The sequence below is a fragment of the Eutrema salsugineum genome, unplaced genomic scaffold, assembly GCF_000478725.1.
Source record: "Eutrema salsugineum unplaced genomic scaffold, Eutsalg1_0 scaffold_21, whole genome shotgun sequence".
NCBI classification, from domain to species: Eukaryota; Viridiplantae; Streptophyta; class Magnoliopsida; order Brassicales; family Brassicaceae; genus Eutrema; species Eutrema salsugineum.
This window is the reverse complement of record NW_006256821.1, coordinates 51,090-76,402: the sequence shown is the minus strand read 5'-3', so window position 1 is coordinate 76,402 and position 25,313 is coordinate 51,090. Positions and strand designations below refer to the sequence as shown.

Sequence of the window (25,313 nt, the reverse complement as noted above, 5' to 3'; positions counted from 1 at the left end):
CCACCACCTCCATACCAACCCAAGCTCCCATTTCCAGGGAGATTTAAGAAGCAACTAGTGAACAAGGCAAGAGCTGTATTTGAGAAGGCACTCAAAGAGACACCACTCACAATGCCTCTCATTGATGCATTCTTAATGATGCCAAAGATGGGGAAGTTCTTGAAGGATGCAATTCTGAACAAGACAAAAGAACTTCAAGGCATGGTAGTACTAAGTCATGAATGCAGTGCTATCATTCAGAAGAAGTCCATTCCAAGGAAGTTAACTGATCCAGGGAGCTTCACACTCCCTTGTGCCATTGGACCTCTTCTATTCTCTGGATGTCTTTGTGATCTAGGAGCATCAGTCAGCTTGATGCCATTCTCCATAGCAAAGAAGCTGGGCTTTAGAGTTTTCAAACCTTCAAAGATTTCTCTTATCCTTGCAGATAAATCAGTTAGATTGCCTGTTGGTATGTTGGAAGATCTACCTGTCAAGATAGGTGGTTTTGAGGTTCCAACAGATTTTGTTGTGCTGGAAATGGATGAGGAACCAGTAGATCCTCTCATCTTGGGCAGGCCATTCTTAGCCACTGCAGGAGCTATTATTGATGTGATAGGTGGGATAATAGAGCTTCAACTTGGGTCTGAAAGGCTCAAGTTTGATGTTAATGAGATGACGAAGAAACCCACCATTGAAGGTCAATGTTTCTATGTGGAGACAATGGACCAGTTGGCTGATGAGTTGCTTGAGGAGCTGAACACTGAGGATCCTCTTCAAGCTGCTCTAACTCAAGAACAAGGAGATAATGAGCTCTTGGCTGAAGCAAGTGAAGGGTATAAGCTGTATCTGGACAATGCAAGAGAGCTGGGTCCTGAAGCAAGGTTTTTGGAGCTGGAACAAAGTGGCTCTGAAGTCTGTGCTATCAAGGAATCAGTCACCAGCCAAAGCAGCTTGGACCAGGACTGGAATGAGGCTGATGCACCCTCTGTTGAGCTCAAGCCTCTACCAACAGGGCTCAGGTATGCGTTCTTAGGCCTGAACTCTACTTTTCCCGTGATCATAAATGATAACTTGCTGGAGCATGAGGAACGTGCATTACTTAGTGAAATAAGGAAATTCAGGAGAGCCATAGGGTATTCCTTGGCAGACATTAGAGGAATCTCTCCTGATATATGCACCCACAGGATCCACCTGGAGGACCAAGCCATGTCCTCTATTGAGCACCAACGTAGACTTAACCCCAACCTTAGGGAAGTGGTTAAGAAGGAGATACTAAAGCTTCTTGAGGCAGGGATAATTTACCCAATCTCTGACTCAAGATGGGTGTCTCCTGTTCATGTTGTGCCCAAGAAAGGTGGGATCACAGTGGTGAAAAACGATAAGGATGAACTCATAGCTCAAAGAACCATAACTGGCCATCGCATGTGCATTGACTATAGGAAATTGAATTCTGCTTCTAGAAAAGATCATTTCCCTTTACCATTCATTGATCAAATGCTTGAAAGGTTAGCTAATCATCCTTATTTTTGTTTTCTCGATGGGTATTCGGGGTTCTTCCAAATTCCCATAGACCCCCGGGATCAAGAGAAAACGACATTCACCTGCCCTTATGGCACTTATGCTTATAGGAGAATGCCCTTCGGTTTATGTAATGCACCAGCCACTTTTCAAAGATGTATGATGCACATTTTCTCTGACATTATTGAAGAGAAAGTTGAGGTGTTCATGGATGACTTTAGTGTCTATGGCTCCTCCTTCTCGGATTGTCTCTCTAATTTGACACAGGTGTTGGAGAGATGTGAGCAGCACAACTTGGTGCTGAACTGGGAGAAGTGTCATTTCATGGTGCAAGAAGGGATAGTCCTAGGGCACAAGATCTCTGAAAAGGGTATTGAGGTTGATAAGGCAAAGGTGGAAGTGATGGTGAATCTGCAAACCCCCACTTCAGTTAAAGGGATAAGGAGCTTCCTGGGTCATGCAGGGTTTTATAGAAGATTCATAAGGGACTTCTCAAGGATTGCCAGGCCCTTAACAAGACTGTTGTGTAAGGAAGTGGATTTCATCTTTGATGTTGAATGTGAAGAAGCCTTTAAGTTGATCAAGGAGGCATTGGTTAGTGCACCAATAGTTCAGGCACCAGACTGGTCTCTTCCTTTTGAGGTCATGACATATGCTTCTGACTTTGCTGTTGGAGCAGTACTTGGACAGAAGAAGGACAAGAAGCTGCATGTGATCTACTATGCCAGTAGAACACTTGACTCTGTCCAAGAAAAGTATGCTCCAACTGAAAAGGAAATGCTGGCAATAGTTTTTGCCTTTGATAAGTTCAGAAGCTACCTAGTGGGATCAAAGGTCATTGTGTATACTGATCATGCAGCCCTCAGGTACTTGATGACCAAGAAAGATGCCAAGCCAAGGCTGTTGAGATGGGTTTTATTGCTCCAAGAGTTTCATATGGAGGTGCTTGATAAAAAGGGCATTGAGAATGGGGCTGCAGACCATCTCTCAACGCTGAGGATTGAAGAAAAAGTTCCCATAGATGATGCTTTGCCTGAAGAGTCTCTGATGGTGCTCCATTCCTACTTGGAGTTTGAGGAAGTAGAGAGCATTCAAGAAAGGAGGATGCCTTGGTTTGCAGACATAGTGAACTATCTTGCATGTGGGGTGGAGCCTCCTGAATTGGATGCTTACAAGAGGAAAAAGTTCTTCAGAGATGTCCAGAGATACTATTGGGATGAGCCCTACCTCTATGTTCTGAACAAGGATCAGCTATATAGAAGGTGCCTTGCTGAAGAGGAGATGCAACCTGTGTTGCAAGAATGTCATGGTTCTGCTTTTGGAGGCCACATGGGGGCATTCAAAACTGTGGCAAAGGTTCTTCAAAGTGGGTTTTGGTGGCCTACAATGTTCAAGGATGCCCAGTTGGTAGTTTCAGCATGTGATGCCTGTCAGAGGCATGGTAACATATCTAAGAGAAGTGAGATGCCTCAAAACCCCATTTTAGAAGTTGAGATCTTTGATTGCTGGGGAATTGACTTTATGGGACCTTTCATTTCATCCTATGGAAATCAGTACATACTTGTTGCTGTGGACTATGTGTCCAAATGGGTTGAGGCCATTGCTTCCCCTACCAATGATTCCAAGGTTGTAGTGAAGCTGTTCAAGAGCATCATCTTCCCTAGGTTTGGAGTTCCAAGAGTTGTCATCTCTGATGGAGGATCCCATTTTTTGAACAAGACCTTGGAAGGTTTATTGAGAAAGCATGGAGTTAAACACAAGATAGCTACTCCATATCATCCTCAAACTAGTGGCCAGGTTGAAGTATCCAATAGACAGATCAAGGCCACCATTCTTGGGAAACACCGTCAGGCCACACATCAAACCCCTCCTACTCATTGGGGTCCGATTTCAACAGCCACTAGGTACCACTCAAAACCTTGTAAATAGCATGTAGATTTTCTTTTTCTTTTGCATTTTGCCTGTTTGCTTTGGTTTCACTTCTTTCTCATACTTTTATAACACAAGGGACTGTGTTATCTAAGTGTGGGGGAGGAGTTTTATCCTTTACTAATCATGTTTTCTATTTTCTTATTTTACACTTTGAGTCTTGAGTCACATTCTAGTTGCATATTCATCTAAGTGCATACAAAAACCAAAAAAATGGAAAAATCTGAAAATTTTACACAAAAATTGATCATGTAGTTGCATTCTCATTTTTAGGATTGAGTCTAGATTGCATTTGCATGTAGGTTGCATCTTGCAAGGAGTAATGATAGGTTTTCTAAGAACTTGAATTGAATATGCTTGTGAATCTTTTTCTGTGCTTGCAAAGTCTGAAATGATTTGAATCTGAGAAGCAAGTTTGAATTGAACTCAACTCTAATTAAGTGGGAACCTTGAACCTGACTTGAAAATATCTTGTGATGCATTGTTTGAAAAAGCTTGTGGATACCAATATACGTACTTGAGCTAGAACCACAGTTTTCACCACTCTTTTCCTTAGCTCAAGTAGCTGAATCCACATCATGGATCAGTTCCCATACCTTGAACCCATCCTTCTTTTAAGCCAATGTTTGTGTGTGAATTGAAAGGCCACCTTGGATCAAACTTAGCAGAAAGTGTTAGGTTTAGAGCGACAAGGGCAGGTCTCATTGAGTGCTGTGTTCCAACATCAAGGAACTGAGAGTTTTGGCAAGGAATAAGTGTGGGGGAAAAGACCTTTTGGTGAGTGGAAAAAGGTGAGATGAGTGGAAAAGAGAGAGTGAAAATAGCTAGGGGAATGAAAGAAAAAGAAATCAGTCTTGGTGTTTTGAGAGAGTGAGCTCTGGTTTGTTGAAAAGAAAGAGTCTAGCCTCTAAGTAAAAAAGGAAGAAAAGAAGCCAAAGGCTCAAATGTTTTGTTAAGAAAGAAAGAAGAGGCTAGAAGTTGTAAAAGAAAAAGAGCTGTGTAAAGTTTGAGTTCCAAGACTTGTGAGGAAAAGTGAAAAGTGAATCCCCTAGTGAGAGGAAAATGAGAGTGAAAAGTGAGGATTTTTGAGCAAGTGAGGAAGCTTTGAGTAGAGGGTGGGGTGTGGTGAGTCTTTGCCCTTGTATGCATAGGTTGCTTTTTACCTTTAGCATTCTGCCAAAGTTTGATCATTCATAGAGAGATCCCTTTGCTGCATTTAACCCACTTGAACACTGATGAGATCGTTTTAATCTCATAGCCTCTCCCTAGCCAAGCCAGCTTGTTTAAACCTTGCATCATGAGATCCACCTGATAAAAGCTTAATGAATGTGAAAGAGTTGAGAGAGAGAAGAACTTGTGGAGATTCCTTGCTGAGATGATATATATCTGAGTATGACTTTGCATTGCATAATTGAGCATGAACTTGAGTTCTCATTGTGATCACTTCTCTCAAAAAGAAAATGTGAACTCCCATTGCATACAACCTCTTTCTCTCATTTGCTCTTTTTGCTTGAGGACAAGCAAAGGACAAGTGTGGGGGAGTTGATACGTTCATAATTTGCACCATTTAGGTTGCATAAATGATTCCAAATCATGTTTTATTTCATGCATTTTAGGTCCTTAGGGTTTGTTTTAGAACTTAGGAGATGCATTAGGTCCCAATGAGTCTTTGCATGTTTTGAGTGTCTATCAGGTGAATATGGAGCTGAAAAGACGAATCCAGGAGGTGGAATGGTGAGCAAAGCTTGAAAAAGTGGAAAACTTGGGTCTATGGAGGTTATCGGCCATTCTCGCTGGCCAGGAAGGTTTTGTCGACCATTTTCACGTACCGCGGGTGGACTTTGTCGACCAAAACACGTACCGCGAGTGAAGTGTATCGGCCAAAATCTCCGGGTGCAAACATGTCTCAGAAATCGCCTGTCCGGGGAACTTTCCGATCCGATTCAGATGGCGGGTGCTTCATAGAAGTTGGAGAGCATTGGATCACGGTCTCATAGCAAGTGGAATCGTGGAATTCGGACGCGTGAGCAGAGAGTTAAGCTCGTCGGAAGGAGCCCCTATCTCGCAGGTATTCCGGACCGAGCAGATCAGTTCTGAAGGATGCGAAGGACGGTGCACTTCCAGGCCGATTCAGTTTCCGGGTCCTTCATGAGAATCAGAGACATTTGAGTCTTCTTTCCAGAACGTCCAAGAGCATTCAATTCGGATCTATGAGCAGAAAGATATGGTCTCCGGAATGGACACATCTCTAGACGCCTCTCTCTGGTCGTGTACATGCACTGCAAAGATGTGCCCTCCAGGAAGCCTTAAACTTCCCAAGCACCGAAGCTTCCTTCACCAAAGTTGGAGATAAATGAGTCCTCTGTCTTCTGCAACCAAAATCATTCAATTCGGACAAGTCTCATAGGAGTTACACTCTCCGTAATGCGAAGTGGTCTAAGCTGCTCTGGATGCTGCGAGATGGGCTTGCGACTTGGTTAACCCGCAGGCCTGAAGATGAACGCCTGAATGCTGATGCTGCGATTTGATATGTGCGGGTGAACTATCACTGGAAGAGGTCTGAAGCTCAAGAGAAAGAGAAATGCTAAGTCCACAATCGTGCGACTTAGGCATGCGAGTTAGCCGCGCCTGGAACTATGCCGCACGATCACTCGCAAATCACTCCGACTTGAGCCTGCGACCTAGGTGCAATAGAGACCAACCCGCACAGTTTGTACATTCCCCAGAAACCGCCTTAGCCCTGCGAGTTGGAGAGGAAGGAGACCAAGCCGCAGCAACACTCGCAAAACACTCCTACTTAGGCGTGCGGCTCAGACAAGGCGATTCAGGCTTCACAAGACAAGTCTTCATCTACTGCGACTTAGGTGTGCGACCTGGGACATACTGGACCGACCCGCAGTAATTCCCACTTTATCCATTAAAGCCGGGTCAGGACCCGGTTTGTTCCGGGCTGACCCGGTTCGTTTTTAAGGAAGTATAAATACTTTTTAAGGTTTTTTGGGAGAGGATTAAGTTTTATTTCCTTTGTCTCTTGCCTCTTTTGTGAAAGACTCCATTAAGAAGAGAAATATCTATATTTGAGTGTTTAATCAAGAGAGTTTAAAGAGATCTGGGTGTTTAAAGCTGTTTTCTTTTGAATCTATCATCTCCATCTCCATTTCTCATCATTAATCATGCTAATCTTCTCAACTTGCAAAGGTTTAAGAGAGATTAGTATGATTAGTGAGTAGTCACCCTAATGAGGTTCTAGATGTGTAGGTTAGGGTGCTAAAGTGTTAGATTAGGAGTGCTTAGGGCTAGATTCATTGATTCATCTCTCTAAACAGCTGTTCTCTATGCTAGATCCTTGATAATCACTTGAGATCTAGATTCTGGGAATTTCATGCACCAAAAGTGTTTGATGAAATTCCTGAAAGAGCTGTATTAGAGGTTTAAGCATTTTTCTGCATGATGATGTATTGTTATTTGCTTGAATGATCATTAAGAGCTGTTTGTTAATGCATATTGATTCATGTTTCACAAATGGGAATTTGGTTTGAAAATGGATTAGTATAGGGGTTAATACCTTCATGAGAGGATTAACCTAGATTTGAGTTCTTAATCATTTGAATCATGTCTCATCATTGTCATTAGCATTTCTAGTTTAGCACCAAAGCACCCTAACCAACTATCATGTCTAGAATCTCATGCCTCCATCATATCATATTCACATCATTTGTCATTGCTTAGTTCTTGATTAGTCATTGTCATTAGTCTTTAAACCTGTTTAAGTTTGTTAGTTGTCATTAGTTAACCAAAACCCACTCTTGTTTGCTTGAATTAAGAACTTGATCATATAGCTTAGTGTCTATCACCACATTCTTGGATTGATTAACCTCTTTGTGCTACTTTGACAAGGGGATTGATAGCCCTGAGACCTTAAAAAGTCATGTCTATCATGAAGAAGACCAAAGAGCTCCCCCTATTGCTTGGAACTGCATTTCTCAACACCACTGGTGCAATGATTGACTTTGATACTCAAAGAGTGGTGCTTACAAAGGTGGATAAGGATGCCTTTTACCCTGTTCAACCACCTTTAGCTGAATTTTGTGGATCAGTTGTTCAAGAGATAGAACCCCCTAAGGTACTTGAGATGAAGTATGTAGGAAGTGCTGGGATTTTAGGTGGATCCCAATCTCTCTCAGCTGTGGAAATAGAAAAAGAACCTCACACCAACTCTGTTTACAAGGATGGGACTGAACAGCCATTGATCAGAGAAGAAGACATCTTGCTCTCATGGTCTCCTACACTTAGTGATCTAAGGATGATTAACACCAAAAGTGATGGCTCAGCATCAGAAGACAAGAGTATTAAACCTGATCTTTCTTCTCAAGACTTGGATCTCACTCCTTGGGTTGATGATGATGGTTCTCTGAAGTATAAGCTGGATTGCAATGGGAAGCCAGGTCTGTTTGCTGAAGTGAGGGAATGTCTCACAAGGGCCATCTTTGATAAAGACCCAGATGGTATTCAAGAGCTGGTGGACAAAGGTCTCAAGGTGGGATCTCAAGGACAAGGGTCTAATGGTTCCCAAAGGCAGCAAACCAACTCAGCTTTCTTGCTCAGGACCATTGAAGTGCTGAAGAGCATCAGTGCTCAACCTCACCCCAGCTGAAAACAGGTTTTTCAAAGTCAAACTTAGTGACTTTAAACAAAGTGCTCTTGGGAGACACACCAAGCTTATCCTTGTATATAATCTTTTTATTCTTTTCTCTCATTTCTTTTTATGTTTTAGGATCTTTTGATGGGTTTTGTGAGTTGGTCTCAGGTTCTAGGTGATTTTTGGAGGACATAGCTCAGTGATGAATGGAATGGAGCATGTGAGAGAGCTGAGAGAAGTGTTTAAGGACTGAAAAACTTGGAGAACGCCTCAGTGCTACCTAGGTGTGCGGTTTGGATCAAGAAGAGCCCAGGCCGCAGCAGGACTCGCAATTTACTCCGGCTTGGGCGTGCTACCTAGTGAAAGATGTCCAGGCCGCAGCAAAAGAAGAACAGGCCAAGAGTTCTAAGTCCCAAACTCTGCTACCTGGTTGTGCTACCTAGGAACAAGAGAAACCAAGTCGCACATACACTCTCAATTTACTCCAAGTTAGGTGTGCTAGCTGGGAAAAGAGAAACCAGGTAGCAGCATAAGAAGATTGGCCAATTTCCTAAGTCCAAAAACATGCGGGCAAGTCATGCTACCTGGGAAGTATGGAGACTAGGTAGCAGCAAAAGAGGAGTGGCCGAGGAGTTTAAGTGACAAAAGCTGCGACTTAGGTGTGCTACCTGGGAAAAGAGGAACTAGGTAGCAGCAAAAGAAGAAAGGCCGAGGTATCTATGTCCCAAAGTCTGCAAGTTGGTCCAAGACAAGTCCATGCCGCACAAGAGAGTTCAGGCCAAGCCAAACCCATCTCTAGTGGTGTCTGGCCTCATCTGGTGCAGATACTCACTCCACTTTTACACAAGAACCACACCAGGTATCACTCCAAACACTTGTAAATGAGCATTTAGCATTTTTCTTTATCTTTTGCATTTCATGTTTGATTTTTTTCTCTTTCTCATGCTTTTATAACACAAGGGACTGTGTTATTTAAGTGTGGGGGAGGGGTTTTGTGTTTACTAATCATGTTTATTCTGATCTTATTTTCCTTTTCACTTTGAGTCTCATTTTGCATTCATCTAAGTGCATATAAAAACCAAAAAAATGGAAAAATCTGAAAAAATTTTCACAAAAAATGCTCATGTAGTTGCATTCACATTTTAGGTTGAGTCTAGTTTGCATTTTCATATAGGTTTGCATCATATGCAAATGGGAGTAATGATAGGTTCTTTCCTTGAGAGTACATCACTTTGAGAATTTGGATGAAATATGCTTGTGAAATGACTTCTTTGCTTGCAAGGCTTGAAATGATTTGAATCTGAGAAGCAAGTTTGAATTGAACTCAATTCTAATAAGTGAAAACCTTGAACTTGACTTGAAATTATCTTGTGATGCATTGTTTGAATAAGCTTGTGGATACCTATATACATATTTGAGCTAGAATCCTGTTTTTACCACCCTCTTCCTTAGCTCAAATAGCTGAGTCCACATCTGGATCAGTTTTCCTCACCTTGAACCCATCCTTCCTTCAAGCCAAATGTTTGTGTGTGATTGAAAGGCCACCTTGGATTAAACTTAGCAGAAAGTGTTAGGTTTAGAGCGACAAGGGCAAGACTCATTGAGTGTTAAGTTCCATCATCAAGGAGCTGAGAGATTTGGTGAGAACTAAGTGATGGGGAATACTTGTTGGTGAGTGGAAAAAGGAGAGATGAGTGGAAATAAAAGGAGAATGGTGATAACTAGGGGATATAAAAAGAAAAGAAATCAGTCTTGGAGTTTTGAGTCAAGAAAGTGAGCTCTAGTGTTTTGAAAAGAAAAAGTCTAGCCTCTAAGTGAAAAGAAAAGAAAAGAAGCCCAAGAGCTCAAATGTTTTAAAAAGAAAGAAAAAAGAGGCTAGAGGTTACAAAAGAAAGTGAAAAAGAGCTATGTAAAGTTTGGACTCCAAGACTTGAGTGTGAAAATGAAAAGTGAGTCCCCTAGTGAGAGGAAAATGAGTGTGGAAAGTGAGGATCTTGAGAGGTTGAGCAAGTGAGAAAGCTTTGAGTAGAGTGTGGGGTGGGATGAGTCCTTGCCCTTGTATGCATAGTTTGCTTTTTACCTTAAGCATTCTGCCAAAGTTTGATCATTCATAGAGAGATCCCCTTGCTGCATTGAACCCACTCAGGCGCTGATGAGATCATTTTAGTCTCATTACCTCACCCTAGCCAAACTTTGCTTGTTTGAACATTGCATCATTTGATCCACTTGGTAAAGAGCTTAATGAATGTCAAAGAGTTGAGGAATAAGAGAACTTGTGGAGATTACTGTTGAGTTGATACATCAGAGTATGGTCTTGCATTGCATATTGAGCATGAACTTGAATTCTCTTAGTTGTCACTTTTCTCTTTCAAAGGAAATATGAACTCCCAATGCATTCAACCTCTCTCTCTCATTTGTTCTTTTTGCTTGAGGACAAGCAAAGGATAAGTGTGGGGGAGTTGATATATTCATAAATTGCATCATTTAATGTACATATTCTAGTCAAAATCATGTCTCATTTGCATGCATTTTAGGTCTTTAGGCATTGTTTTAGGACTTAGGAGATTGCATTAGGTCCAAGAGTGTTTTGCATGTTCTGGAGTGTTAAACAGGTGCTTTTGGAGCCAATTTGGAGTAGATGATGTGATTCAGATGAAGAAATGGAGTTGGAATGATCAAAAATGGTGAAAAGGAGCAATTTTGGGTTTCTCGGCAAAATGGTGTACTGAAGGTCGAAGGTTCTCGACCAAAATCCTTCCCGCGGGTAGCTTTCTCGGCCAAAAACACGTACCGCGGTCAAGTCTCTCGGCCAAAATCTCCGGGTGCAGACACGTTTCCGAAATCGCCTGTCCGGGGAACCTTCCGGTCAGATTTAGCTGTCGGAGTCTTCATAAAAGTTGGAGATAATTGAGTCAAGAGTTCATAACAGTTGGAATCAAGGAATTTGGACCACGGAGCTGAAAGATATGGTAATCGTAAGACGAACAGGTCTCGCACTCATTCCAGAGCAATCCGATATTCCTGAATGATCGCCTGTCCGGGGAACCTTCCGGTCCGATTCAGATGTCGGGTGCTTCATAGAAGTTTGAGAGGATTGGTTCACGGTCTCATAGAAAGCAGAATCCTGGAATTCAGACCCGTGAGCAGAGAGTTAAGCTCGTCGGAAGGAACCCCTGTCTCGCAGCTGTTCCGGACCAAGCAGATCAGTTCTGAAGAATGCGACGGACGGTGTACTTCCAGGCCGATTCAGTTTCCGGGGTCTTCATGAGAATCAGAGACAATTGAGTCTTCTTTCGAGAACGTCCACGAGAATTCGATTCGGAGCTATGAGCAGGAAGATACGGTCTCCGGAATGGACACATGTCTAGACGCCTCTCTCTGGTCGTGTAAATGCACTGCAAAGATGTGCCCTCCAGGAAGCCTTCCACTTCCCAAGCACCGAGGCTTCCTTCACCAAAGTTGGGGATAAATTAGCCCTCTGTCATCGGCAACCAAAATCACTCAATTCGGACAATTATCTTAGAAGTTACACTCTCCGGAATACGAAGTGGTCCATGCTGCTCTGAATGCTGCGAGATGGTCTTGCGACTTGGTTAACTCGCAAGCCTGAAGACGAATGCCTGGAAATTGATGCTGCGAGTTGAGAAGTGCGGGTAAGCTATCAATGGATGAGGTCTGAGGCTCCCGAGCAAGAAAATTGCTAAGTCCACAATACTGCGACTTGGGAATGCTACCTGGGAGACACTGGAACCAAGCCGCATGATCATTCGCAATTTACTCCGACTTGAGCCTGCGACCTGGGACTAGGGATGACCAAGTCGCACATGTACATTCCCCAGAAACCTCCTTGGTCCTGCGAGTTGAAGAAGAAGAAGATTAAGCCGCAGCAAGACTCGCAAAACACTCCTACTTGGGCGTGCGGCTAAGACAAAGCGATTTAAGTCTCACAAGACAAGTTCTTCATTTACTGCGACTTGGGCGTGCTACCTCGGAGACACTGGACCAACCCGCAGTAATTCCACTTTACCCACTAAAGCCGGGTCAGGACCCGGTTTGTTCCGGGCTGACCCGGTTCATTAGCACTTAGTATATATAGCTTTTTGGAGAAAAACCCTAGAGATGTTATCTTCTACTTAGTTTTCTCTCTAGTTTTCTTTCCTTTTTAGTGTAAAACGTTTTTGATTAAGAGATATCTGAAGGGATTTGATCATTCCAAGTCTGTTTCTTATCATCTCATCATCTCATTTCTACTTCTAATCATGATTAACATCATCTCTTGCAAAAGATTAGATGTGTTCTTCATGATTAGTGAGTAGTCATCTTTTAAACTTCTAGGTGTGTAGATTTAGGTGCTTAGATGTTTGATTGGTGATGTTTAGGGTTTAGATTCTCATTCCATTTCCTTAGTTAGCTGCTCCTAATGCCAGATTTCCTTGGGAAAGTGAAATCTGGGTTCATAGACATTTCATGCACGAAAAGTGTTTGATGAAATGCCTGAATGAGCTAACTTAAGGGTTTATGCCTTTTTCATCATGGGAATGATTTGTTAAATGCATGAATGACATATTAGAAATGTTTCTTAATGCTCATTGATTCATATTTCACAAATGATGATTTGGTTTGAAAGTGGATTAGTGTAGAGATTAATGCCTTCATGAGAGGATTAGTCTAGATTAGAGTTCTAAGTTGAAATGTTTGAGATCATGTGATTGCTTGTTATGTCTTTCTGTATAAGATTCAGTCTTCTTGGTTGAGAGATTGTTTGGTCACTTATTAGGCTTGATGCATTATGCTTGCTGATTGCTTGATTATATCTAATGGTTGTTAGACTTGATTAAGTGATTAGCAAAGGGATTATTGTCATGGGAATGAATTAATCTGATTAAGAAGCCTAGACTAAAGAGTAGCAAGTGTTGCATTATGTTCTTAGCATCATGAATCAATATCTAAAGCACCCTAATCAATGATCACATCTAGAGGTTTATCTTTTATCATTTGCTTAATCATCACTTTGTTTTGTTTGCTTGCTTTGTTTAGTTCATTCATAATAGCTTGCTTGTTTCTTGTTTTATGTTTTCTTGTTGCTGGTTTCACAAAACTCATCTTTGATTACTTGACTTAAGAACCTATCACATAAACTAGTGCCTAACTACCACACATATGGATTGACACCTCTTATACTACTTTGACAAGGGGATTGATAACCGTTCTTAAGGCCTTAAAAACCTTAGTTATCAATTGGCGCCGTTGCCATATTGTGTGGGGATTGTTAGCATTAGTTTCTGATATAGTTTTTGAGATCAAGTTTCTTTTGTTTTACTGATCACCTTTCAAGCTCTGTCTTTGTTTTCAGGTTTATGATCACAAGAAGCCAAGCCAGAAGACAAAGAGAAGGAGATGTTCACTTGGAGAGGTTAGGAATGAATCAGCAAGTTGGGAATGAGCATCAGGCTCAAGAAGCTGATTAAGGTCAAAGAGCTGGTAATGGGATTGGAATTCAGGCTCAACAGGCTCAGGTCCATCAGGGACACGCTCAGGGTAACCAGAACCAAGACCAACCTCAAGTTAACCAGCCACAGCCCCACCCAAACCCACCCATACGTCATCAGCCCCAACCAGTCTTTGTTGGTGAGAATGACCGAGCTTATGCACACCAGTATGGAGCAGGAATCAGGCCACCTCCTGTCCAAAACAACAACTTTGAGGTGAAGGCCTCTTTGATCAATATGGTTCAGAATCAGAAGTTCCATGGCTTACCTATGGAGGATCCCTTGGAGCATCTGGATCAGTTTGACAGAGTTTGTGATCTCACTAAGATCAATGGGGTATCTGAAGACAGTTTCAAACTGAGATTGTTCCCATTCAGCCTTGGAGATAAGGCACATCAGTGGGAAAAGAACCTCTCAAGAGGATCCATCCACACATGGGAGCAATGCAAGATTGCCTTTCTATCCAAGTTCTTCTCAAGCTCAAGGACTGCAAAGCTAAGGAACCAGATTTCCAGCTTCACTCAACATTCTAATGAGACCTTTGGAGAAGCTTTGGAAAGGTTTAGAAGCTACACAAATCAGTGCCCACATCATGGCTTTTCAGAAGCCTCTCTCCTTAGCACTTTGTATAGAGGAGCTGTTCCTAAGATCAGGATTCAGTTGGACACAGCATCAAATGGAAATTTCTTAGCAAAAGAAATCAATGCAGCTCTGGAACTTGTTGAGAACTTAGCCATGAGCCAAGACACTTATGGGGAAGATTATGATAGAAGCTATAAAGGAGAAGATGCTTGTAGACACCAAGAGCTGGAAGAGAAGATTGATAACCCTTCTTAAGGCCTTAAAAACCTTAGTTATCAGTCTCGGCTCGGAAACTGCGCCCGTACTTTCAATCACATTCAGTTGTTGTGCTCGCTACGCTTCCACTGCGCTCGATCCTACACAGCCCTAGCCAATCCGGTCGGCTCGCCAAGTGGGCCATAGAGCTAAGCAAATACGACATCGAGTATCGGAACAGGTCGTCTGCAAAGTCACAGGTGCTCGCAGATTTCCTCATTGAACTTCCCGTCGAAGCAACAAACGAGCCGACACTAGACGAAGTGTGGACGCTGCACGTCGACGGCTCGTCGTCTAAACACGGCTCGGGAATAGGAATCCGCCTTACCTCTCCCACCGGAGAAATATTGGATCAGTCTTTTCGCCTGAACTTCCACGCCTCGAACAACGAAGCGGAATACGAATCACTGATCGCCGGCATACGACTAGCGCAGGGAATTGGAGTTCGAAAGATAAGAACCTTTTGCGATTCATAGCTCGTAGCATGTCAATTCAACGGAGAATACGAGGCGAAGGTTGGACGAATGGGAGCTTACCTCAAAGTGGTCCGAGATTTGGTGCAAAAATTCGATGAGTTCGAACTCACTCGCATCCCCCGAGGAGAAAACACCTCGGCCGACGCATTGGCAGCACTCGCTTCGACCTCGGACCCAGACCTCCGGCGGACGATCCCGGTCGAATTCATCGAACGTCCTAGCATCGAAGAGGTGGAAGGAGTTCGGCTGATAAATCCTCCTGAACAAGAACTAGAGGACGACGAAGCCTTTCCTATGGACGAAGACGCCTCACCGGCCGAGCCGGAGTACGGCTGCGACAAAGAATGGCTCGGAGCTATCCGAATGTATATCGCCATGGAGAGGTGCCAACTGACAAATGGGAAGCCCGCAAACTAAAAGCTCAGGCCGCACGGTATGTCCTCGTCGATGGCGAGGTGTTTAAATGGAGATTTTTAGGGCCTCTCATGACCTGCGTCGAAGGACCGGAGGCAAGAAAGATCATGCACGAGGTGCACAGCGGCGCGTGTGGGAACCACTCCAGCGGAAGGTGTCTCGCTATCAAGATAAAACGGCACGGCTATTTCTGGCCCACAATGGTCAAGGACTGCGAGAAACTTACGGCGAAGTGCGAGAAATGTCAGCAGCACGCTCCAACAATTCATCAACCTACCGAGTTGCTCTCGTCAATTTCGTCACCTTATCCGTTCATGAGATGGTCGATGGACATCGTCGGACCTCTACATCGCTCAAAGCAGAAGCGTTTTCTGCTCGTCCTCACGGATTACTTCTCCAAGTGGGTCGAGGCCGACTCTTACGCAAGCATAAAGGATGTTCAAGTCGAACACTTCGTCTGGAAAAATATCATCTGCCGCCACGGGGTCCCTTACGAGATAGTCACCGAAAACGGATCCCAGTTCATCTCAACACGCTTTGAAGTCTTCTGCGAAAAGTGGAAAATCCGCCTCAGCAAATCTACGCCAAGATACCCTCAAGGGAACGGACAAGCCGAAGCAGCCAATAAGACGATCCTCGACGGTCTGAAAAAGAGGCTCGACGCCAAGAAGGGATGGTGGGCAGACGAACTCGAAGGAGTCCTTTGGTCTCATCGGACAACTCCGCGCCGAGCCACCGGGGAAACTCCATTCGCTTTGGTCTACGGATCGGAGTGCGTAATTCCCCCCGAAGTGGATTTCCCAGATATCTGACGAAGACTTCTACCAGGACAGGAGGGGTTGATCCACTTAATGATGCTAGATGAGCTCGACCTAATCAACGAGAAGCGCGATCAAGCCTTAATTCGAATCCAGAACTATCAACAAGCGACGGCGAGATACTACAACAAAAACGTTCGAAGTCGAAGATTCAAAACAGGGAAGCTCGTCCTCCGAAAGGTTTTCCAAAACACTGCCGAGAAGAACACAGGAAAGCTCGGAGCAAATTGGGAAGGTCCTTACAAGGTCACAAAAGTGGTTCGTCCAGGAGTCTACGAACTCGCGACACTAGCTGACGAGGCGATTCCAAGATCGTGGAACGCAATGCATCTGAAGAAATACTATCACTAAGGATGCAGCACGACCAGCATGAACTACGGGACGGCTTGATCCCTGCAAAGGGTACGTAGGCAGCCCGTCCTCTGACGGGTTCAGCTGTCCCCCCTCCTAAAAAGGGGGGGGGGAGTGGGTACGTATTGAAACACCCCATCCCGAACTCTAAGCCCGTGGAGGTTGTTCCCGGTCGGACCGCTATACGGCTCCAACCCCATCAGTCCAATTTTAGGGTCAAGTCCTTTGTTTAAGTCATATTCGATATGTGTATTCTGAGATTCACTAAGTTAGAGTCAATATGTATTATTAGAAGACAGAAACGGATATTTTATTGATATAATAAAGGATTCATTACAACTTATGAGTCTGCATATAAGCTATTATAAGAGTACATGATCCTATCTATCCGTTTCAATACACCACTCATCCGCTTGGCTAACAGGTCCGCGCGACTAGGCCAAATCCCTTCTTGGATCACCATCCTTTCCTGAAAGGTCAATAGTATAAGTCTATGCAATTTTGGCTAAGTATATGCATGCACATGAATGCATTTCATGCCTATGATTCCCGACCCGAATTTGGCCCACGATGACTATTCTAATCCGGATCATGGATCAGCCTTGGACAGGCCGAGTCTTGGCGAGATCCGTTCGGACTCCCAAGCCGCTCAACCGTCGCGCCAACCAGATCCGGTCCATATCCGTACGACCAATCGCGCATCATCGCCGGCCCAATCTCAATTCCATGGCCGACGACTTTTATAATTAATCCAACCAAGGCTCGCGATCGGACCGGCCTAGCCCATACTTTGGCCGATCGTCTGCACGTTCGGTGGATTCTTATCGCCTCGGCCGCGACTTACCGTTCGATCGGCCTAGCCCATACTTGGGTCGATCGTTCGGTTCGTCCGGCGGTGCGATAGTTTAACCATACGCCTCTACTTAATAAAACGCACCTTAGAAATTCCGCGGTCGATTACTCTGGCCGCGTTCCTTTCCTTCTTCTCTCTTCCGCGACCCTCACCAGCCGCTCCGGTCGATTTCCTCACCGCCGGTCAAGTTATTCCCTCTCTCGGATTGCCTTAGTCGCACGATTTGGTGAAATTTGGGCAGAGTTTCTCTCTCTGTCTGTGCGTGTCCAAAAATATGGCCCAAGGGGGTCTATTTATAGACTTTCCCTTGCGGTAACCGTTTTGGGCGAACAGGCGCGAGTTGTTGGCCGAACAGGTGCATTGATTGGGTGCATAGGCTTTGCACCCCTTCGGCCATAACCGCCTATAACCACCCCAGTCCAGCTAGTTCACTGACCACTCAGCTAGACCAACTGTCCTACTATCGATCCAGCTGATCTGATCTTCCCGGCAGCTGATCCAGCTAGCTTAGCTTACCCCTTCCAGCTCGTCTTAGCTCAATCCTACTCGTTGAGCTATTTTCACTCCTTTTTCCCGGCTAAGTCCCACTTAACTAGACTTAACCATCATTTCGGACCATGGCTTGTGTGTTCCTTAGACTCTCGGTCTTTATTCTCCTTCTCACGGCCATGGTCCGTCCCGGCGATCCTATTGCGGATCGGGGACGTTACAAGTCTCCCCCCCTTGAAAGGGATTCGTCCTCGAATCCGGGTTAAGGGGTAGAACCTTGTTCCATTCTGTGAACCACTCGGGATAATCAGCCATCATCCGATATTCCGTTTCCCATGTTTCTTCTTCCACACCGTTACTTTCCCAAACGACTTTGACCATCGGGATCATCTTTTTCGTTGTTGCTTTTTCCATCTTGTCGATGATCCGGACCGGTCTTGTTTCCACAGTCAGATTCCCTTTAAGGTTTGAAGGAATCTCGGTCAGGACTTTATCTTGATCTGTTAAGCACTTCCTTAGTTGGGATACATGGAAAACATTGTGGAATGCTTCCATAGCCGGTGGTAAATCCAACTTGTATGCGACTGCCCCAACCCTTTCTATAATTCGGAATGGTCCTAGGTACCTTGGATCAAGCTTTCCCCTCTTGGAAGTCCGTGCCCTTCCTTTGAACGTGATCATCTTCAGATAGACCAGGTCGCCCACCGCAAACTCAAGGTCTTTCCGATGCTTGTCCGCATAGCTTTTCTGTCTGTCTTGGGCTTCCTTCATTTTTATCTTTAGGAACTTGATTCTTTCCGTGGTTTCCTCCACAATAGCCGGTCCAATTGTACTCCGTTCTCCCACTTGGGTCCAACACAGTGATGTTCGGCACGGCCGTCCATATAAGGCTTCATACGGCGACATCCCAATGCTGGCATGGAAACTGTTGTTGTAGGCGAATTCGGCTAAGGGTAATTACTTCTCCCATCACCCGCCCCAATCCAGAACACAAGCCCGTAACATGTCTTCAAGAATTTGTATGGTCCGTTCTGACTGTCTGTCTGTCTGCGGATGATAAGCCGTACTCATGTTCACTCTTGTCCCTAAGGCCTTTTGAAAAGCCCTCTAGAAGAAAGATGTGAACCGCGAATCCCGGTCTGAGACTATGCTTGCCGGAGCACCATGCAACCGCACTATCTAATCCAGATACCTGACCACAATCTGCTCAACACCATCCGTCTTTTTAATTGCAATGAAGTGAGCGGACTTAGTTAATCGATCCACCACAACCCAGACCGCATCACGTCCGGTCCTTGTTCGGGGAAAACCAGTCACGAAATCCATCGTTACATGGTCCCATTTCCACTCCGGAATGGGTAAACTCTGTAGCAACCCACTCGGGACTTGATGTTCCGCCTTTACCAGTTGACAAGTAGGACATCTTGCCACCCACTCAGCCACGTCCCTTTTCATCCCGACCCAATGATAATACCGTTTCAGATCCTGGTACATCTTGTTAAGCCCAGGATGAATTGAGAACTTAGACTGATGCGCCTCCCTAAGGATTTCTTCCTTTAACTCCTTCACTTCTGGAACACATACTCGGCCATTAACCACAATGGTGCCATTGTTTGAGGTTTGGTACTCCGTCTTCCCGTTCTGCATTGCCTTACACAAGACCTCATCTTTTCCTTGTGCAATCCGAATCCGGGTAAGCAGGTCAGCTTGATCTGCCGCCCCTAAGCCCAACGGTTCCGGTTCGGTGGACAAGGCATTAAGTCGCAATGTCCCAATCATGTTTACTAGCATCTCCGCTTCTTTTCCCGCAGCCACTTCGGACCGTCTTCTGCTTAGAGCATCCGCGACCAAGTTAGCTTTACCAGGATGATAAGCTATATCTAAGTCGTAATCCGCCACAAGTTCCATCCACCGCCTTTGCCTTAGGTTTAATTCTGGCTGCGTGAAGATGTACTTCAGGCTCTTATGGTCAGTGTAGATTTGCACTTTGGCTCCATAGAGGTAAGATCGCCATATCTTAAGTGCGAAGACTACTGCCGCCATTTCCAAGTCATGGGTTGGGTGATTCCCTTCCCTGCATATAAGCTATTATAAGAGTACATGATCCTATCTATCTTTTTCAATACACCACTCATCCGCTTGGCTAACAGGTCCGCGCGCCTAGGCCAAATCCCTTCTTGGATCGCCATCCTTTCCTGAAAGGTCAATAGTATAAGTCTATGAAATTTTGGCTAAGTATATGCATGCACATGAATGCATTTCATGCCTATGATTCCCGACCCGAATTTGACCCACGATGACTATTCTAATCCAGATCATGGATCAGCCTTGGACAGGCCGAGTCTTGGCGAGATCCGTTTAGACTCCCAAGCCGCTCAACCGTCGCGCCAACCAGATCCGGTCCATATCCGTACGACCAATCGCGCATCATCGCCGGTCCAATCTCAATTCCATGTCCGGCGACTTTTATAATTAATCCAACCAAGGCTCGCGATCGGACCGGCCTAGCCCATACTTTGGCCGATCGTCAGCACATTCGGTGGATTCTTATCGCCTCGGCCGCGACTTACCGTTCGATCGGCCTAGCCCATACTTGGGTCGATCGTTCGGTTCGTCTGGCGGTGCGATAGTTTAACCATACGCCTCTACTTAATAAAACGCACCTTAGAAATTCCGCGGTCGATTACTCTGGCCGCGTTCCTTTCCTTCTTCTCTCTTCCGCAACCCGCACCAGCCACTCCGGTCGATTTCCTCACCGCCAGTCAAGTTATTCCCTCTCTCGGATTGCCTTAGTCGCACGATTTGGTGAAATTTGGGCAGAGTTTCTCTCTTTGTCTGTGCGTGTCCGAAAATATGGCCCAAGGGGGTCTATTTATAGACTTTCCCTTGCGGTAACCGTTTTGGGCGAACAGGCGCGAGTTGTTGGTCGAACAGGTGCATTGATTGGGTGCATAGGCTTTGCACCCCTTCGGCCATAACCGCCTATAACCACCCCAGTCCAGCTAGTTCACTGACCACTCAGCTAGACCAACTGTCCTACTATCGATCCAGCTGAGCTGAGCTTCCCGGCAGCTGATCCAGCTAGCTTAGCTTACCCCTTCCAGCTCGTCTTAGCTCAATCCTACTCGTTGAGCTATTTTCACTCCTTTTTCCCGGCTAAGTCCCACTTAACTAGACTTAACCATCATTCCGGACCATGGCTTGTGTGTTCCTTAGACTCTTGGTCTTTATTCTCCTTCTCACGGCCATGGTCCGTCCCGGCGATCCTATTGCGGATCGGGGACGTTACACGTATACACATACCTCTTTTAACCCTACAATTTTTAGCTGTTTTAGCTCGCTACTTAGGAACATCGCCACTTCGGCACATTCTCAGCTCATTTCGAATCTCATTTTGGATTTCTAGTTTGTTCATTATCGCTTCGGCTAGTGTCTCATTCTTTCTAAATCAGCAACTTATTTTAACAAGCTCGCATTTTTAAATACTTTCACTTATCACTTTGGCGAGTAATCATACCACTTCGGCATGATATCATGACCTGATTACCTCGGACCTTTGTTGGTCCTCAGTTTCAGTTCGGCAAACTAAGCCTCCGAACGCATCGTCTCGTTGCTGGCCACAACGGGGCAACAAATACAAAGTTCCCTAAACGGACTTTAACCACCTTTCCTAGGACGAGGGTGCAAGTTACATCCTCTATGGATAACAATGAAGCGTGCTATACAAATATCAGACCGAAAACGTATCAGGTCACCACGGTTTACTATCGCACACGAGAATATAAGTCGAGACTACATCGCTTTCTCTAAACCGAAGTAAACTCTTAAAACCCGGATAAACATACTCATCCTCTCGGAAACACTGGTCCATTAGTCAGGATCGATAACACTTCATCCTTGGCTAACCAAAGCGAAAACGCCTCGTCGTTTACACGGCTCGGCACCACGCAAAGAGAAAATGCCCCGTCGTTTACACGGCTCGGCACCACGCAAAGCGAAAACGCCTCGTCGTTTACACGGCTCGGCACCATGCACGGCGAAAACGCCTCGTCGTTAAAAACGGCTCGGCGTTGCTACGAAAATTTGCCGAAACATTATCACTTAAAATCTTTCCAGCATCACCTAAAGGATATTCCACAAAACTAACTCCCAGCTCGGGATTAAGAATACAAACGAGACCCTTAAACAACTCAACCCTTAGCCCGTCTTTCTATCGATTTCGAAGAATTCGGTTAAGGAAGCCAATCAAAATCATTCTCGACAATCTTCTCTAAGCCATTGGTTTTCACAGATATATTCACAAGTCATTAAAAATAAGTGCATCCAAACAAAAAACAGCTAAAGGAGAAAATATATCCATAAGCAAAAATGAATGTCGGGTGCATAAAGCCGTCCAGGCATCGGTTACAAAAAGAGTTCAAAAACGTACAAAAAACCTAAGTACAAAAGCATGAAAGATGAAACAGGGGAAAGCAGAGGGTATCAAGCCGCGGACTGCGTCTCACGTTCGGCGAGGAGGTTCGAGAGGACTGGCGTGCCCGCGTTTGATCCGTTCGGATCTACCACGCCTAAGTTGGCCGTTGTCTCTTCGAGCGACTCGTTGCCGAGGGTGGTGTCGACCGAGTCCGGCGATATGGGAGAGTAATACAGCTCGCCCCGAATCTCGGAAGCAATACGCTCGTACGCCTCGTCGTCGGCATACTTACTCTCCCAGCTTTTCAGCTTCGCCTCCTCGTCGTCAAGCGTCAGGGCGTACGGCTTCTTCAGGTCGGCAATCATCGCAAGATTGCCCTTGATCTGTCCCAGATCGTTCTCATCATTTTTGGCCTTCTTGAGCTTGACCAAACCCTCCTCCACCTTGGCGAGGCGTTCCTGAAACTTCGCCGTCAGCTCGCGCCTCGCCTCCTTCTTCGCGCGTTTGACCTTGGCTTCGAACAGCGCATCCTTGGCCTCGATACGCCTTTTAAGCAACGCCACCTTGGCGCTTTTGGCTCTCCTTGCTACCTCCAGGCGAATCACCGAGGCGGAAACTTTGTTGACGTCTGCTCGAAGAACTATCTTCTCCTCTTCCAACCTCGACACTCGGGTCATCGCCTCGGTGAGTTTCCCCTTCGCTGCCGCGGCTTCGTTTTGCGCCTCTTCCAGCTTCACCTTTGACGCTGCGGTCTCATTTCGGGCCCCGTCCAAGCGACGTTCGACCTTAGACAGGTCCGCCTCATACTCGGCCATCATGTCGTTAATGGCCGCGACAAACTGCAAAGAACAAACTCGCGTTAAACACTTAGCAAAAGTTTACGAAAATAAAGGACAGCGAATAGAAACGTACCTTGGTACCACGCTGCGCCATCGCGCCATATGACCTTGGCCTCCTCAGCTTCTCCGGAGGAGGAAGACGCGTGTTCGCGTTATTTACACGCGAGAACGTGACGGCAGAAGCGTCGGGGTCGTCAACAACCAATTTACGCGCGGCGGGGTCCCCGGGCGTCGGTTTCCGCCTCTTCTTGGATGGCTCGTCCTTCTGGACGGCGACCCCTTTCCCCTTGTCAGTAGCCGCACGTTTTCGGCTAGAGTCATGCTTCTGGACGACCGAAGTCGGTGGCCTCATTGACTTCTGGAGGGCCAGGATGGCGGATTGCGAAGGAGTCTTACTCCGCGCCGCCAAGCCGTCCCCAGACACCTCGGGCACTACGTGTTTCTCAGCCGCCTCGGCAGTGTCGCCTTCTGCGGCTCGGATCATCACATCCCCTTCCCAGCTCGGAGGGTCGGGTTGAAGGACGGCCTCGGTTTGCGCTGATACCGCCTCGGCTAGCGCCGGAACCGCCTCGGTTTGCTCTTCCTCGCGTCTCTTCCTTTCTCTAAGGGCGATCACCACCATCTTCTCCCGGGTACCTCTCGAAGAACTTGAGGACGAAGAACTGACGGGGACTCCGGCAAGGATGGCTCGCACTTTTTCTACTCTTTCGAGGGTGAAGTTTTTTCTCCAATTAACCTTCCACACCAAAAGAGAGTCTCGAACAGTAAAGACGTCGTCGGGAATCGGGGGAAGATAGCACCGAACTGCAAAACAAAGCAAAAAAGCAAAAGTTTCAGAAAAGGAAGAGAATATCAACTGAATCTCCGAGCCGAGGCAAAGCTTCGGGTCGGCTACCAAGTGGTACCCAAGCAGTCTTGGTTCGGTGAACGTAATCTTCGCCGACCGACGCATCGTTCACCAAGACGTAGAAGAAGCGTTCAGTCCAAAACTGATCCTTGCTGGAAAAACCGCCAATAATCCGTCGCTTCGCCTTGTTGGAAATATAGAACCTATTTCCTTTCGGAGCTTTCCTGATTTCCAGCAAGTTCAGCAGGGGATTCAGCTCGATGTCAAGACCGCATTCGAAGCTTCGGACTAAAATGCCGATCATATGCCGTAATCCCCTCGGCATAATCTGCCCAATCGAGATCCCGTGTTTCCAAAAGTATTCGAGGATCACTCCGGGGATCGGGAACCAGAGAAAGCAAAGCTCGAAGAACGCCTCGTATAGAGTGAAGTGATTCTCCAGAGGCTTGTCGGCTCGGTCGATATTCTCGGGAACGACAAACTCCACCGCCTCGGATATCCCGAAGCGATGCCTCAACGCCTCGAGTGACTCAAGGGAAGAAAGCGTAAAGCCAGGCGGATCAGGAACCGGGTCCTGGGGACGGCTCGTCGATGCCAACGGCTCGTCATCTGCAGAACCCTCGTTTCATGGATTCGCGTCATTCGACGCCTCGGAGGATTCTGTTGAACTTCTCGCCTCGGCATCTACGCGGCTCGGCTCGTAATGAAAAAGCGAGTCCAACGAATCGTCGGAGCGGCTCGACATGATTTACAAGTTATACAAGAATTACAGAAGGACTCGGCGAACCTCTGCCAGAAAAAGATCTGGGACGGCGGAGACCTCGGAAACCCTAGCCGGAAAATAAATAAACTAGAGAGAGAAAGAAGAGAGAAGGGAGAGCTACCTTTAGTGAAAACGAGTGAGTCTGGAGATAATGAGGAAGAGTGAAGGAGCTCACCTATTTATAGAAAAAAAACGAAGCGCGTGAATTCCGCGTAAACCTCGGGAAGCCGTCCAACAGCGCGTGGGATCCGCGGTGAACTGGCTATACCGGACTGCGTCGTTGGCACGCGCCGAAAGATCAGGAATTTCCTCTTGGAAGACCAACAGTCAGGGTACCCAGGTTAACGAAACGGCTTGGTATTGACTCTTTCCCTCTTGAAACGCCTCGTCGTTAACGAAACGGCTCGGCATTGAATATGTTCTTCTGAAACACCTCGTCGTTAACAAAACGGCTCGGTATTGACTCTTTCTCTCTTGAATCGCCTCGTCGTTAACGAAACGGCTCGGTATTGAATCTGTTCTCTTGAAACGCCTCGTCGTTAACGAAACGGCTCGGCGTTGAATCTGTTTCTTGAAACGCCTCGTCGTTAACGAAACGGCTCGGCATTGACATTCTTTCTTGAGACGTCTTGTCGCTAACAAAACAGCTCGGCAC

The 25,313-nt window shown here is 45.8% G+C and overlaps 1 protein-coding gene and 1 non-coding gene across 2 annotated transcripts; both read right to left on the bottom strand.

Moving 5' to 3' along the window:
• Window positions 1–14,049: 14,049 nt before the first annotated feature.
• On the bottom strand, window positions 14,050–14,156 carry LOC112086311. Its single transcript, XR_002899433.1, has one exon. It is a non-coding gene; the product is annotated as a small nucleolar RNA R71 (small nucleolar RNA).
• Window positions 14,157–22,277: 8,121 nt separating this feature from the next.
• On the bottom strand, window positions 22,278–24,640 carry LOC112086230 (uncharacterized protein At3g60930, chloroplastic-like). The gene is made up of 4 exons (XM_024155142.1): window positions 24,565–24,640; window positions 23,944–24,504; window positions 23,122–23,852; window positions 22,278–23,048 (listed from the first exon to the last, which is right to left on the bottom strand). Exons 1-4 carry the CDS (start codon window positions 24,638–24,640, stop codon window positions 22,278–22,280), a joined length of 2,139 nt encoding a protein of 712 aa, XP_024010910.1.
• Between the last annotated feature and the right edge of the window lie 673 nt (window positions 24,641–25,313).

Excerpts from the sequence above, each read along its gene's own strand:
- LOC112086230 (XM_024155142.1), bottom strand. The coding sequence starts at position 24,640 with ATGTCGAGCCGCTCCGACGATTCGTTGGACTCGCTTTTTCATTACGAG. Across the intron at positions 24,505-24,564 it reads CGTAGATGCCGAGGCGAGAA|ATGACGAGCCGTTGGCATCG; the intron begins GTTCAACAGAAT and ends AGGGTTCTGCAG. Across the intron at positions 23,049-23,121 it reads TGGCGCAGCGTGGTACCAAG|TTTGTCGCGGCCATTAACGA; the intron begins GTACGTTTCTAT and ends TGTTCTTTGCAG.